Genomic DNA, 13,334 nt, shown 5'->3' on the forward strand with positions numbered 1-13,334 from the left:
AGGGCAGAAGGAAGAAAGGGCCAGAGCCAGGAAACCAAGCATGCACAGACAGACATAACTGGAATCCCACTGGCTGCCCCTGGGACCCAGCCAAGATGGACTCAGCCAGCCACGGCTTCCCACCTCCCGCCTCTTCCAAAACTATGTGCAAAGAACAACTAACTTCCAAATGTTGCAAGAAGCCACTGTGAGACATACAATACAAATTCATTTAGAAGCATGCCTTAATTCACAGTAGCTTTTCTGTCATTGCATATTTACTTCATCCAGGAACAATAAAAGCAGAAGGGCTCCCTCCTGGGAAGAGAAAAAAATGGCAAAGTACTGTGAGTCCAGGGCAGCGGGCAAACGAGCACATGCCCCAGGGGATGAGAACCAGGTGTCAAAAACACACGTGGGAGGGAAGAAAATAAAAAACAGACTCTCTGCCCCTGCCCTCCCTCACCAAATACCAGTCAGTCTTTGAACTCCGATGTGGCAGGAGCAGCAGGTGAACACAAAGAGCCACCCGCAAAAGCAGGAAGCCTGGCTTCTGGCCCCACCTGCCACCTGTAAACATCCCCCAAATCCTCCAACCCCTCCTGGTGTCAGCCGTCTCATCAATGGAATGGGGTCAGAGCTCCTACCAAGTGGGGTGTGGGACAGACAAGCACAGAAACAGCGGTGTGCACGGTGATACGCTGGGTGTGACACCATCTGTCATGCACACAGCCAGACAGGTAGGAACTGTATAAATGGATGCTTAGGAATGAAAACCACCAAGCTCGATAGTGATCAGTTCCACTGGGGGACAGGAACAGGACTGGGGAGAAGAAGGCCAGGGTCTCCAATCTGCAATGTTCATCTTCTTTGCAAACGGGCCTCAGAGCAGAAAATATAGAAATAACAGCTGTAACCGCCTGAGCCTTTGCAGGTCTAAATTTCCTTACTCTTCCAGCCAAATCATTTCACACGGGTGTTCTGAGGATTAAATGAATTAATATCTGTGAAACACTCAGATGTGCCTGGTCCACAGCATAGCCCGGGCTTGGCTCCTGCTCAGGGGAGGGGGTGGGTGCTCAGCTCTGTAACTCCAAACACACTCCCTGAGCCATAAGGTGGACCTAAGCTGGCCTTGTCCTGAGCCAGCAGCTTCCATGGAAAGGGACTGGGAGCAAGTGCCCTAACTGGACACCCCTGGGCCCCAATATGGCCTTGCTGCCTGCACCAAGCAGACCGTTAAGGGGGAAAGGAAAAGGTGCGGGGGGCGGAGGGGGGGCAGTTATCCAGACAGGCCCAGGGAATTAAAATCCCAATGTGGAATTCTTTCATTGTAAAAAAGCTGAAAGCTAATTATACACAATGAATCTCTAAGTTTACCACTGCTTAACTTACAAAAAAAAAAAAAGAAAAGCTAGGTGGCTAGAGTTTGGAAAATTATCCAGATTTCTAAAGTGAGTCCTCAGGACTCATGAAAGACACCTCCAAAGAGCCCAGCTAGCACAGCATCCAGGATGAAGGGCAGGAAACCAGGGGTCTGGGCCCCCACCCCCACCCCTGCTTCCCCTGCTCCGCCTCCTCCAGCTCCCAGCTCCCAGCTCCCAGGGCCAAGTCTGGAAAAGCACTCTGGGTTCCTGGAAAGGCCTTTCCGAATATCGGGAACTCTACTGGAAAGTGCCATTAGACATTATCTGGAGGATGTCTGTGGTGTTTGAAAGGGAGCCACTCCCCTGCCGAAGTCAAGGCAGTGGCCAAAAACAACAGAGGGGCTCCTCAGAGCTAGACACACACCACACACATGTACACACACACACACAGACATACACACCGACATACAAACACACGTGTACACACATACACAAATATACATATATACACACTCACATACACTTGTTATACACACATATACACAAACACACAGACATACACATACCCACTCACACGTATACACACATACACACACTCACATACACACACCCACGTACATACACCTCCATTCACACCAACACACACATCCTCGCTCACAGACCTGGAGGTCAAAACAGACCCGGAAGTCAAAACAGACCCAGGACCTCAGAGCTACTGGCCCTGCCCCCAGTACAGCCTCACACTGGGGAGGCACGGATCCCATTTTCTGGTCTGGGGACTTAGAAGAATTAAAAGTGCCACTTCTCTCTCCATCCTCAAACCACAGGCTGTGACATGTGCACATTTCCACATGGGACATAAGGAGAAAGACAGAGCCTGACAGTAACAAGCCCCCTCCCACCCACAGGCAGGACTGGCCGCCTCTCTTGCAAGATCGAAAGCCAAGTTCCATTAGGAGACCTGCCTGAAGGGGGCCACCCACGTTGCCGCACCCTCCCCTCCGGTCACTTCACCTACAGACGATTTGAAAACGGAGCCCGGCACCACTCTGTTCTATTCCCCTTGGTTATAATCAGCTTTGCAGATGACTTTTAAAAAATAAATCTTCAGGCCCATAAAAATGCTCCCCTGTAAGCCCTGGCCTCAAATCACAGGCCTGCAACCACACTCCGCAGCCCCCAAGTACCAACCACCACAGAACAGGAAAAACAAGGTAGAGACCAGGCTCCTTACCCTCCCCACCCCCATCACTTTTCCACCATCATGGCCTTTGATTTAGACCCTCAGCTGCAAGGTGATGGGATGGGACAGGAAGGGCAGGGTCTTTCCCGGCCCTCAATGCTGTCCCCTAGCCGGGCCTGCAGCACTGAAAACCAAAACAGCTCACCCCAACCTAAGCTCTCAGACTCACCCTCACCCCCTTTCTTAACAGCCTCAAGGCTCAAATCAGAACCTGCAACTTTGTATTTACAGGCACAGGCTTCTAAAGTCAAAATAAACACTGAGCATCAGCTACCTGGTTCAAAGGTGCTGGGTGTCCCTGGAGACCAAAGAGAGGGGCCCGCAGGAGCCGCTGAAGCTGAAGGGTCCCAAGGAGGAGAGAAGGAGGGGGCATGGATGACTCTCATCGCAGGGAAGCCAGCCCTCCACAGCTGGGGTCAGCTTCAGGAGAGGCCACCAGGCTCAGGAGTCTATTCCCCGCAGTTACTCCTTCTACTGAAAAGTGGGGAGAAATACAACTAGAATCCTCCGCGACCTTTCAACCCAGAAAAGGAACTTCAGAAAGGCCTGCACCCCTTTAGTGTCACAGACCCTCTAGTCAAAGACCTGGATTCAAAACCAACTCTACCCCATTTGGACTTCAAGAGACCCTGGTTAAACCACTCCCCCTTTCTGAGCCTTACATTCTCTGTCTATAAAATGGGAATAAGACCTCACAAGTCTTTTTATCACAGTGAAAGGAGAGGACACATGTGAAAGCATAAATGTTAAAAATCATGAACCATCTAATGAGTATTCGGTTATATTCCATCTTAAAAGTGAAGTCGCTCAGTCGTGTCCGACTCTTTGCGACCCTATGGACTGCAGCCCACCAGGCTCCTCCATCCATGGGATTTTCCAGGCAAGAATACTGGAGTGGGTTGCCCTTTCCTTCTCCAGGGGATCTTCCCAACCCAGAGATCAAACCTGGGTTTCCCGCATTGCAGGCAGACTCTTTATGGTCTGAGCCACCAGGGAATCACTATATTCCATCTTAAGCTATTCCATATTATTTTATATATGTAAGCCTTGTCTCAAAACATAAACTCCAAGATAGCAATGGGTGCATCTGTACTTCTGGTGAAGGATGGCATTTCAAGGTCAGTCTGCCTGGGTTTTTATCAATCTTCGGAAACCTACTTAAACCCCCTGAGCTTCAATCTCCCCATCTATAGTAACAAGGGAAGTTAACAGTATCTTTCTCAAAGGGTTTTTTTTTAAGATTGAGATAATCTAAACCATGCAAACTTCAATCAGTGTAAACTACGGTCTTTTTTACTTATTTGGAGAACCAAGACATCTTATTAAATATTATTGGTTGATCACTGGATATAAAACAGACAACTCGTCTTTCTAGCCTTCGCTTCTCTCATCTTCTTCTCTTCCCTTCCCTGAAGGTGGATAGTGTTTACATTCCTTCCCAGATCTTGGGCACGTGAAATGCTTTAAGCCAAAATGAAATGTTTGCTTTAAGGACCAAGGGTACCAGCCCCTTCTCACTGTGAGCCTTTGGGTGTGAGCCTGTTATTCTATATTTCTAAGCTCAGCATCTTCATCTATCAAGTGTGATCATCCGACATGCCTTACAAGGCTCTTGTGAATGTTAAACGAGGCTGCAGAGAACATATCCCCCACAGAGGCCATGTGCAAGAGGTTTCTCTACATCCCCTTCCCCCGCCCCAACCCTGTGGGTGACAGGCCTGGAGAGGTCCCCGCAATCTCTCAATGAAGAATGGATCCCAGCCCAGAAGTAGCCCACTGCAGCCAAGGACCAAGCAGGCGGTTTCCAGGGTAACAGCATCCTCTGCATCTACTCCCGATTTCCATCCCAGCTGCCTTTTATTCTCCTCCCACCTCTGTAGTGGGCTAAGTCACCTGTTCCCACTATTGCTAGGCAACCTCTGAGAATGGGCAGCTGTCTCCTGGGGGAGGACCCTGGCCCTACCCTCCCCTCTTCATGCCTCAGGACTTAGGGAAATTTGCCCCACTTAGACCCTCCCTGTTAACCATGGGATGGCAGAAGGTGGGAAGTAATCCCAGGCCAAGCAGGCAGGTCCCATGGGACTGGCTCAGCCTTTGATCAATGAGGAAGGACACACCTCCACCCCAGGATTCTGTTTGCCTGTGCTTATCTGGACTCTAGTCTTAAGCAGTTTCCAAGAAAAGGGCCACATCAGGCTTTTTATGAAAGCTATCCTTCTTGATTATTTTTCTCTTCTGTTCTCCCACTCACGCAATGAACCAGGATCCCTGACCTTTTCATAAACAGTGAGCGAGAGAGAAAAGGTGGACTCACAGTGAGAGAAAGAGGGGCGAGGATGGAGAGAGCTCACCTCTGGGAGGTGGGCTGACAGGCAACTGTCATTCTCTTCCTAAATTAGCATTAGCTGAGGGTTTTTAAAGTTGAGATATAATTCTTAAACCGTCAGTCACCCAGTTTAAAGCCTACAGTTCAGCAGTTTTTAGTATATCCACAAGGTTGTGCAACCGCCACCGCTATCTAATTCCAGAACACTTTCATCACCGGGTTTTGTTTTGTATATGTTTTGGCTTTGGGTAAATGTTGCTAGAAATGCAAGCATTTGCTTTATAAGCAGCAGAGCAAAATCTGAGGAGGCAACACCACCCGGCTTCAGACCCCAGCTCCACCTCTCGCCGGCTGTGGGTTCTTGGATAAGTATGTGACTGCTCTGAGCCGGTTCTCTCCTCTGCGAAACAGGGTCAGAGTATCCCCCTCGCAGGATTAGATGTGTTAATGCATGTGGAGTCCTTAGCACAGGGCGGAATGCTGAGCACATGCTCAGAAAGGGTGAGCCACTGTGATTATCATAAGAAAAAGAATTTCTTCAACTTAAAAAAAAAAAATCCAGTCCGTTCCTAGCTCTGCTAGCAGGCAGCTGGGACAGCCAGTTTCTGTCTGGGAAGGGTTGGAGGCCCTGCTACACCCACCCAACCCCTTTGCAAGCAATGGCACCACCTGGGGTGGCCGAACAAGCATGAGGAGGGGGCAGAGTGAGGTTGTGACTGTCGTCGCCGTATCTTTGCGGCCAAGTGTGACTACTCCAGACTCACAAGGTGCCCTGCACGGCAAGATCCTGCCAGTAACCCCCAGCCAGGATGGGGGTGATACGGGCGAAGGAAGACCAGGAGGGACAAGCAGGAGAGCGAAGGACTAGCCCTCTCCCCAAGGTGACCCTCTACCCCCTAAGGAGGGAGGGTTCCCCGACCTGATGCTCGGCCCAAGAACCAGCAGGAATCCTGGTCCTGTGTTAGGGGCTCCCAGGATGGCTGAGCCCCGCCTTGCTGGACCCCCTGCCCTGGCCACTCCCCAGGTTTGCCTCAGATTGGGCAATCAGGACTTAGGATACTGTGCCACTGCCAAAGGAGCCAGCACACCCTGGGCTAAATCCCCAGTCCCGGCAGGGTGACCCAGTGTGACCAGGACTATGGAACCCGGGTTACAGGGTCCCTCTGCCTACTGCCTCTTAGCTGTGACCCCTCTGGGGAGCTGCTGACTGGACTGTCCAAACCATATCCAGCTGCTGGTGGGCTCTGGGACCCTTTCAGTACCCCAGGTGAGTAACTCAGCCTGGCTCCCCAGATCCTTCCTGCAGCAACATGGGCCCTTTGACCACACTCAGGGGATAAAAGCAGGGTCCCAGAAACATGCCCTGACACTTCAACCCTGAGCTGCACACCAGGCCCCAGGAAAAGTGGGGGTGGGTCACACATGGGGGCAGCTCAGGTGCTGGACAGTCCCAACACCTGCACGACAACACCTGTGCGGAGGTGTGGGGCTCCAGAGTCCAACCTATGAGCTGTACAAACAGCCTGGCCTCTTAGCAAGGTGAGAGGTCAGCTCCGGGAGGGGTAGAGGGAATGGGGAAGGAGGACAAGGGGGGAAACAATGGCAGGTGGACTCACTGGCACCCCTGCTCCTCCCAGTCTTTCCCCTCCAGTAGGGAAGCCCTACCCCCTGTACACACACACACACACCCCCCACCACCATCACCCCTGATATTTGCCAGGGAAAGGAAAGGCTTCCCAGCAGAACCTTCCCTGTCACCTCCTGCCCCGCAGTGGTCAGGGCCATGCCCCTGGCTGTGACTGGTATGGCCTGGGGGGATTTTCTGTCTGTCTGCATCTAACCTGTCATTGTCACAGCCCCACCTGGATGGAGCATCTGCTACCTAACAGGGGGTTCAATCAGCGCTCAGACTGCCTCCACAAGGAGACCTCGCCGCTGTTCTCACACTATGCAGGGACTAGAAGGTGAGAAGCAGGCACACAGTAGCAGGTCTGTGGCCAGGCCATGTCTCAGGCTGCCCCACCCTGGCAGGGCAGGAGGCGCCAGGTCTCATGTGACAAGTCCTCAAGCCAAGTTTATGGTTTGTGGCCACTGGCCAGGCGCCCAGCCCCAGGCCTTCCTCGAGAAGCTGGAAAGAGGAGCCCCAAATCCCAACCACAAATCCCAGGTGACAGGACGCCCATTTGGTGTGACCTCCTCGCACAGAACCGCCCACCGTCCCCAGGGACAGTCCCAGGGGTAAGGTCCTCTCCCAGGCCCCATCCCACTGAGCAAGGAGGCCTTGGCAGCCCTCCTCAAGAAGTCAGACTTCAGGAAGCGAGATTCCTCCTTTTGAAGAGGCTGAATCCTAAAGCCCATCTCAGCAGCCCCTCAAGGTCTCATCATTGCTCAGAACTGAAAAGTCTGGCAAGCCCTGTGCCCCAGGCCCTCTCATACCTATCTCTCCAGGGCAGCCCTGAGGCTCCCAGCCCGTCCATCTCTCCCATCTCTCTTCCAGGTTCTGTCCACCAATTCACCAACTAGCGGAACACCTGCACTCAGAGCACCCACGTGGGCCGGGTTTCAGAGAGGAAGCTGCTGCAATCTGGAGCCAAGCGGGGCTGGGCGAGCTGCTGAGGGTGTGAGCAGGGCCTGCAGAACGCGCTCAGTTAATTATCAGAGGGGCCTGAAGACACTCCGAGGTCATTTTACCTGTATTACCACCAGCCGACAATGTTTTTAAGCACTTTGGCATTCATCAGTTAATTATCAGAGGGGCCTCAAGACACTCTGAGGTCATTTTACCTGTATTACAACCAGCTGACAATGTTTTTAAGCACTTCGGCATTCACCTCTTCATCCTGGATTCCCAGGAAGTAGGAAAAGGGTAGGCAAAGGATTTTATACCATTCTATAGGTCAAGGGATTGAGCAAACGCAAAGGTCGGGTGACACTCAATGAGCCAGCACTGAATTTGGGGTCAAAGGTCAAGGACAACACAACTCCAACACACTTCTGGCCTCCTTCGGAAGCAGATTTATATACTACATCTTATCTCAAAGCATCACCGTAAAAAGGCCATAGCAGCTCTGGTTCCTCAAAATAGTTAACATTTACTGAGCACTCGCTATACCCCATGTGCTATGCTAAATTCCCTGTATACCTTACTTGGTTTTTAAGCTTCTACTCAGCTATTTCAGGCAGGAACAATTATTATCCATTTCCCTCTTGGCATCATCAGGCACAGAGCAGGTAAGTGACTCACCCTGGATCACACTGCTAGCCAGTGGAAGGGTGAAGACTTGAACCAGGGTCCCCAGAGCATGTCCACCTGCAGAGGCTGGAGCCAGAATCCAGTCCCAGAAAGGGATGGTTTATCTGGAATGTAAAGCATTTCATCCCAATCTCTACTGCCCTGGCTTGGCGTTAGAAGCCATGCATGATGTTTATCCAATTATTTCATCATCATTTCTGGACCACATGCAATAGGTCTGACTCTGTGCTAGGCACTAGGGATTCTGCAGAGCACAGGACAGATTGGGTCCTGCCCCCATGGACACTGACAAGGAATGAATCGGGAAGAACCCTAGTGGTATGAGGATGGAGATGAAGGCCAATTCTCTTCTCTCTCAGGCTTTATTGCTACCAGGCATCACTCACTCCTAACCTCCTGCCTTCAGGTAGGCAGACATCCTGATCCTCCCCAGATAAACCCACCTATGGCAGACTCTCCCCTTTTGCAATCCTCCACCTTGGTGGGTAACCTTGGTAGCTCCTCTGATGATGATCTCACAGTCCAGGACATGGATGCGTGCATGCTCAGTCTGACTCTTTGTGACCCCATGGACCATGGCCTGCCAGGCTCCCTCTGTCCATGGGGATTCTCCAGGCAAGAATACTGGAGTGGGTTGCCATGCTCTCCTCCCATGTGTCCAGTGGCTCCTGCATTGCAGGCAGACACTTTACCGCTGAGCCACCAGGAAGCCCCTCAAAGTCCAGAAGCAAATGTAAATAAAGCAGCCTCTCTTCCTGCCACATAGCTTGACAACCTGGCTTGACGTAGATATGGAATCAGGATCTGGGCTTATTTACAACTACCTTCTTTCACCTGCCAGGGCCGTCTCTCTGTTTGAACATCCATCAGCTCAACAAATATTAATTAAGGTCCTACATGTGAAAAACAGAACAAAAACACAGGGCTGGCACCTGTGGGAATACACAGTACACCAGAGCCTCCCAGATTTAGAGGGAAGAGAGAGAATAAAACTTAACAGCAGAAGAGGCCCTTTTACATATCCTCTGCTGTCGACCTAGCAGTGAAGAGGGTCGGTGGAGGGGGTGGGGTAGGGTGGAGGTATTAGCATCTTTTTATAAATAAGAAATTGGAGGCTGAGAAAGGATAAGTAACTTGCCCAGGGCTGCAAGCATACAAGTGTAGAGCCAGGATTTTACTCAAAATCTAGCCAAGCTGACTCCAGGCACACATGAGCACACATGAGGACGTGGGTGAGAGTCACGTAAGGGAATAAACTGAGGACTCTGGCCATTCCCCAAAGATGGGCGTTCAGAGCTGGGGCCCCTAGAAAAGACGGCTTCAGTTCTCAGCCTCCAATATCGGAAAGACTGTGAAATCCAGTAAACTCCCCCAAGCCACGGCATTTTGCGTCTTTGAGGCAAGGAGCCCAGCATGATGAACTCTGCACTGAAGCACTCTTTGAAGGGACAAGCCGTGGCCAACCCAGGGCAGGCTCTTGAGTCATGCCTGCTACCTGCACAGACTTTTACCAGCATCTGCATCAGCCTTGGCGTCACCCAAGAAGTCATTTAATCTGATGCTTGTAAGGAGCCCTGAGGGGTGGGCAGGGCAGGCCGAAGGAGGAAACAGAATGGAAGGCCGGCGGGGACAGAGACCTGGCCTGCCTAGTTCACGCTCCACCCTCTGCACCGGGATCCCAGCCTGGCCCAGAGTAGGGGTTCCAAAAGTACTTGCTGAACTAACTAATAAAAGCTCAGAGAAGCGAAATGACTGGCCCGAAGTCTTACCCACAGTCCAGGTTGTCTAGTCTAGGACAGAACACGGGGGTCTTCAGCCTCCTGCCCAGTGGCTTTTGTATCTCATAGCACTGTGACCTCCTTCCGCCCCTCCTCACCCCACCCTCACTCTCCCGCCTCCATTTGGAACCGTCAGCCTCTGACCCACTCAACCCTCACCTCACCTCAGCAGGGAGACTGTCAAAAGCACCAAGTTACTTTAAATCTGATCTTCCCGTTATAATACCAATTTAGATCCCGACCAGCCTGCTGAGAACTAGGGGAAATATGCAGAAACTGAGATTACAGAGACTTAATGGCCCAGAAAAAACAAAAAAAAAAAGCTGTGGACCAGATTCAATCAAGGCCCAGAGCTTGTGGGCCTTCTCCATCAACCCCACCAAAGCAGGGGTTGGCTCCCCTTGGTCCAAGATCTTTGCAGGCTCTGGGTGCCAGACCCAGCTTTCCGGCCTCCTTCACCAACTAAGGAACAAGTGAGGGGAAGCTGCCTGCTGGAGCACAGCTGCAACCCAGCCCCACCATGCAGCTGCCTGGACGCTAGGCTGGTTACTTCCACCTCTGCCCTCATTTCCTCATCCTCCCGTTGCCCAGCTCCCACAGCTGCTGGGAGTAACAACTGAAACCATATATACCATTAGAACAGTCCCAGCGTACATCAGCCAGTCCCAGCTCTTGGAACTGTGGGGTTTGTCCCTGGGTAACCAACCTTCCCAGGTGACCCTGTTCCCACCTGGCTGCCCAAAAGCCTGGTACACATCCATTACTACCCAGGTCAGAGTTCTGAGTGTGTGTGTAGGGAAAGAGAGACACTAATTTTTCTCCCCCACTGCTTTTAATATACTCACTCATTCATTTGATAATAATGAAACCATGTGCAGGTCCAATGCTTAGTCCCACAGTCCTTAAAAGGACCTAATTCCTAATTCTTGGGTAGTCCTGTCACTCCACCCCACCAGGCACACAGTAGGTGCTAGGCAAACAGAAATTTCTACACTAATCCCACTCCTCCTGTCCAATTTAAAACCTATTCTCAAGGAAGGTGCACCTTGAAACTCCCCAACCTTTACCCCCATAAGAATCTCCAGATTACTCCATTCTCAACTCCCCAACAGTACAACTGACCCAGGAGATAAACCAGGTGAGGGAGGGACTCACCTCTCCCCCAGCCCTCCCCGAGGGGCCCGACAGGTAGAGGGGGAGGGGTGTTTAAGTAACGGCCGCAAGGCAAAGAAGTCTGCTAGAAGCAGAGCAACCTTCTGGTGCGGCTGCAGAGGGCTGGGCCCAGCAGAAGCCAAGACCCTGGGGCTCAGGTCGCCCTGCTTTGGGAAGCCCTTTGTGCGCTGTTTTAAATTACCTCTGCTTGTCTGATGAAGTGAGTAAAAGGGCGCCAGTTTCAGGGCTTAGGATTCCTGAGTGAGCTAATACAGGATGCCTTTGGCTGAAAAAAAACTTCAGTCGGCTCCCTAAACTCCCCCCCTTTTAAGTTTAAAAAAGGGAATGAATGTTACCATTTTTGGACATAAGCGTTCTCCCTCAAGCCCAGCCCTAACCGCACTATCCAGGGGGACGCGCCATCCTGTGTGTCCCCCCCCACCCCATTCCCAGATCTGCGGAGGGGTGGAGGTGGGGGTGGGGGTTAAGAAGGGACCGGATGGGAGCGGGCCGCGGGGGAGGAGGGAAAAGGGTGTTCAGGGTACGTGGCCGCCTGGGGCAAGAGCTCACTGCGCAGGCAGGAAGCAAAGGCACGGTTGGGGCGCCCTCCCCCCCAACAAGAGTGGTTTCTGACCTCTTCCTGCCACCGGCCGCTGTGCCCGGGTCCCCTCGCCAGCTTTGAGCCCAGCGCCCGTGGGAGAGCGCGCACCCGGCACTGGGACGCGCCTCGGTGGCTAAGCATGGAACCCCAAGGACTGACCCCAAATATCCCCAGAGACAATGCCTTGCCCTACCGAGCCCCTCAACTCAGATCAAGTTGCCCAAATTCGCCATCTGCCAGGAATGAGCAGGGATCGGAGAGGCAGGACGCAGACGCAAGCTTCTGTCGGTTCGCAGCTACCAAGCACCGAGTTAAGCAATAAAACGGTTTGCCGCCCTGACCCCGCCTCCACAGGGCCCGTTGGGGAGCCCGCTTTGGTCCCGGGTTCTCTCGGCCCTAACCCCACTCCGGCAGGTCCGCATCCACACAGACCCAGAGGTGGGTGCCAATCCCGCCACGCCCGCTGCCCCCTCGGCCGGCGGACTGAGGCTGGGAGTACCCATGCAGCTTGTCCCCTTCAGGTACCAAGGCGACCCAGGAAGCGCGCTGCCACCGCACGCCATATGGAAAGGCGGTCAAGGGGCGGGGAAGGAAAGAGAAAATCGATCCGGAGCTAACTGCCACCGAGCCCGGGGCTCAGCCCCAGCCTCCAGAGCACCGCCCCCGCGCCTTGCCCTCGCGGGGCCGCGGCGACTACAACCGGGCAGCCTGGGTAGCCCGCCCCAAGGCGACCTGCCCGCGGGCGGCCCCACCTCCCAGCGCTCAGCCTCGGCGTTCGCGGGCTCTGGGGCCGGGGCGCTCCCCCTTCCTCCCCGCGCCTGTAACCCAACACCCCACCTCGCTGCGGCCGCGCATCCCCCGCCCCCGCTCGTGCGCGCCTGGAACCGGTTCGCAGCCCAGAACCCCAGAGCCCCGCAAGCCGAGCTGCCCCGGGCGGGGGGCTGCGACGGGCCGGGGAGGTTGCTTACCTTTCTCTGCTGCTTCTCCCACGCTGGGTCCAAGAGCAGGTCTCGATCCCAGTCCTCTTCGGGCTGCATGTAGTCATTGGTTTGCTGGGAATCATAATGGTCCATGATGGATGGTGCGCGCGTGCTAGGGGCTGGATTTCTTCCTCCACCTTCTCTCCGGGCGGCGGCGGCTGCGGCTTGCTGCCCCGGCGTGGGGAGGGAGTCGGGACGGTCTGAGCTGGGGCTGGGGCTGGGCTGGGCTGGCGGGGCCGGGCTAGCTCCCCTGCGCCCGGTTCCACCGCGGCGCTGCTAGCGAAGGCGGCTGCTGGGGGGCGTCGGCGGCGGCGGCTGGAGCTCGCGGACTGCCTACCTCGCGCCGGCGCTCAGACCTAATCTCTACGCACACTGAGCGAGGCGGACACACTAGCGCTGCGGGCGCACAGGCGGGCGGGGGCGAGGGGCAGGGGCAGAGCCCTCCGGAGGCTCTCCATTGGCCAGGCCGAGTTGCCCAAACTTCCCCCCTTCGCCTCTCATTGGGAATTCCTGGCATCCGTCAGCCGGGCCGCGGCGCATATAGGTGGACTGGGCGGCCCCCTCCCGGCGCACACGCCCCCGCCCACTCCCCGGGTTCCCACTCCCCCGCGCGGCTCATGTGACACCAGCTTAAGCTGAACGGGACCGAAGCCGG

The 13,334-nt window shown here is 54.0% G+C and overlaps 1 protein-coding gene across 4 annotated transcripts in view; it reads right to left on the reverse strand.

Moving 5' to 3' along the window:
* The window catches only part of ACTN1 (actinin alpha 1), a 98,168-nt gene extending 85,066 nt beyond the window's left edge, over positions 1-13,102 (reverse strand). The window contains exon 1 of one of the 4 annotated variants that reach the window (XM_061429227.1): positions 12,668-13,102. In XM_061429227.1, coding sequence (XP_061285211.1) covers positions 12,668-12,772 — 105 coding nt within the window. In that variant the 5' untranslated portion in view covers positions 12,773-13,102. The remainder of the gene's footprint in view (positions 1-12,667) is intronic. The other 3 variants (XM_061429226.1, XM_061429230.1, XM_061429228.1) reach the window with 3 other exon arrangements.
* Positions 13,103-13,334: the final 232 nt, after the last annotated feature.

This window comes from Bos javanicus, chromosome 10 (genome assembly GCF_032452875.1).
Source record: "Bos javanicus breed banteng chromosome 10, ARS-OSU_banteng_1.0, whole genome shotgun sequence".
NCBI lineage: Eukaryota > Metazoa > Chordata > Mammalia > Artiodactyla > Bovidae > Bos > Bos javanicus.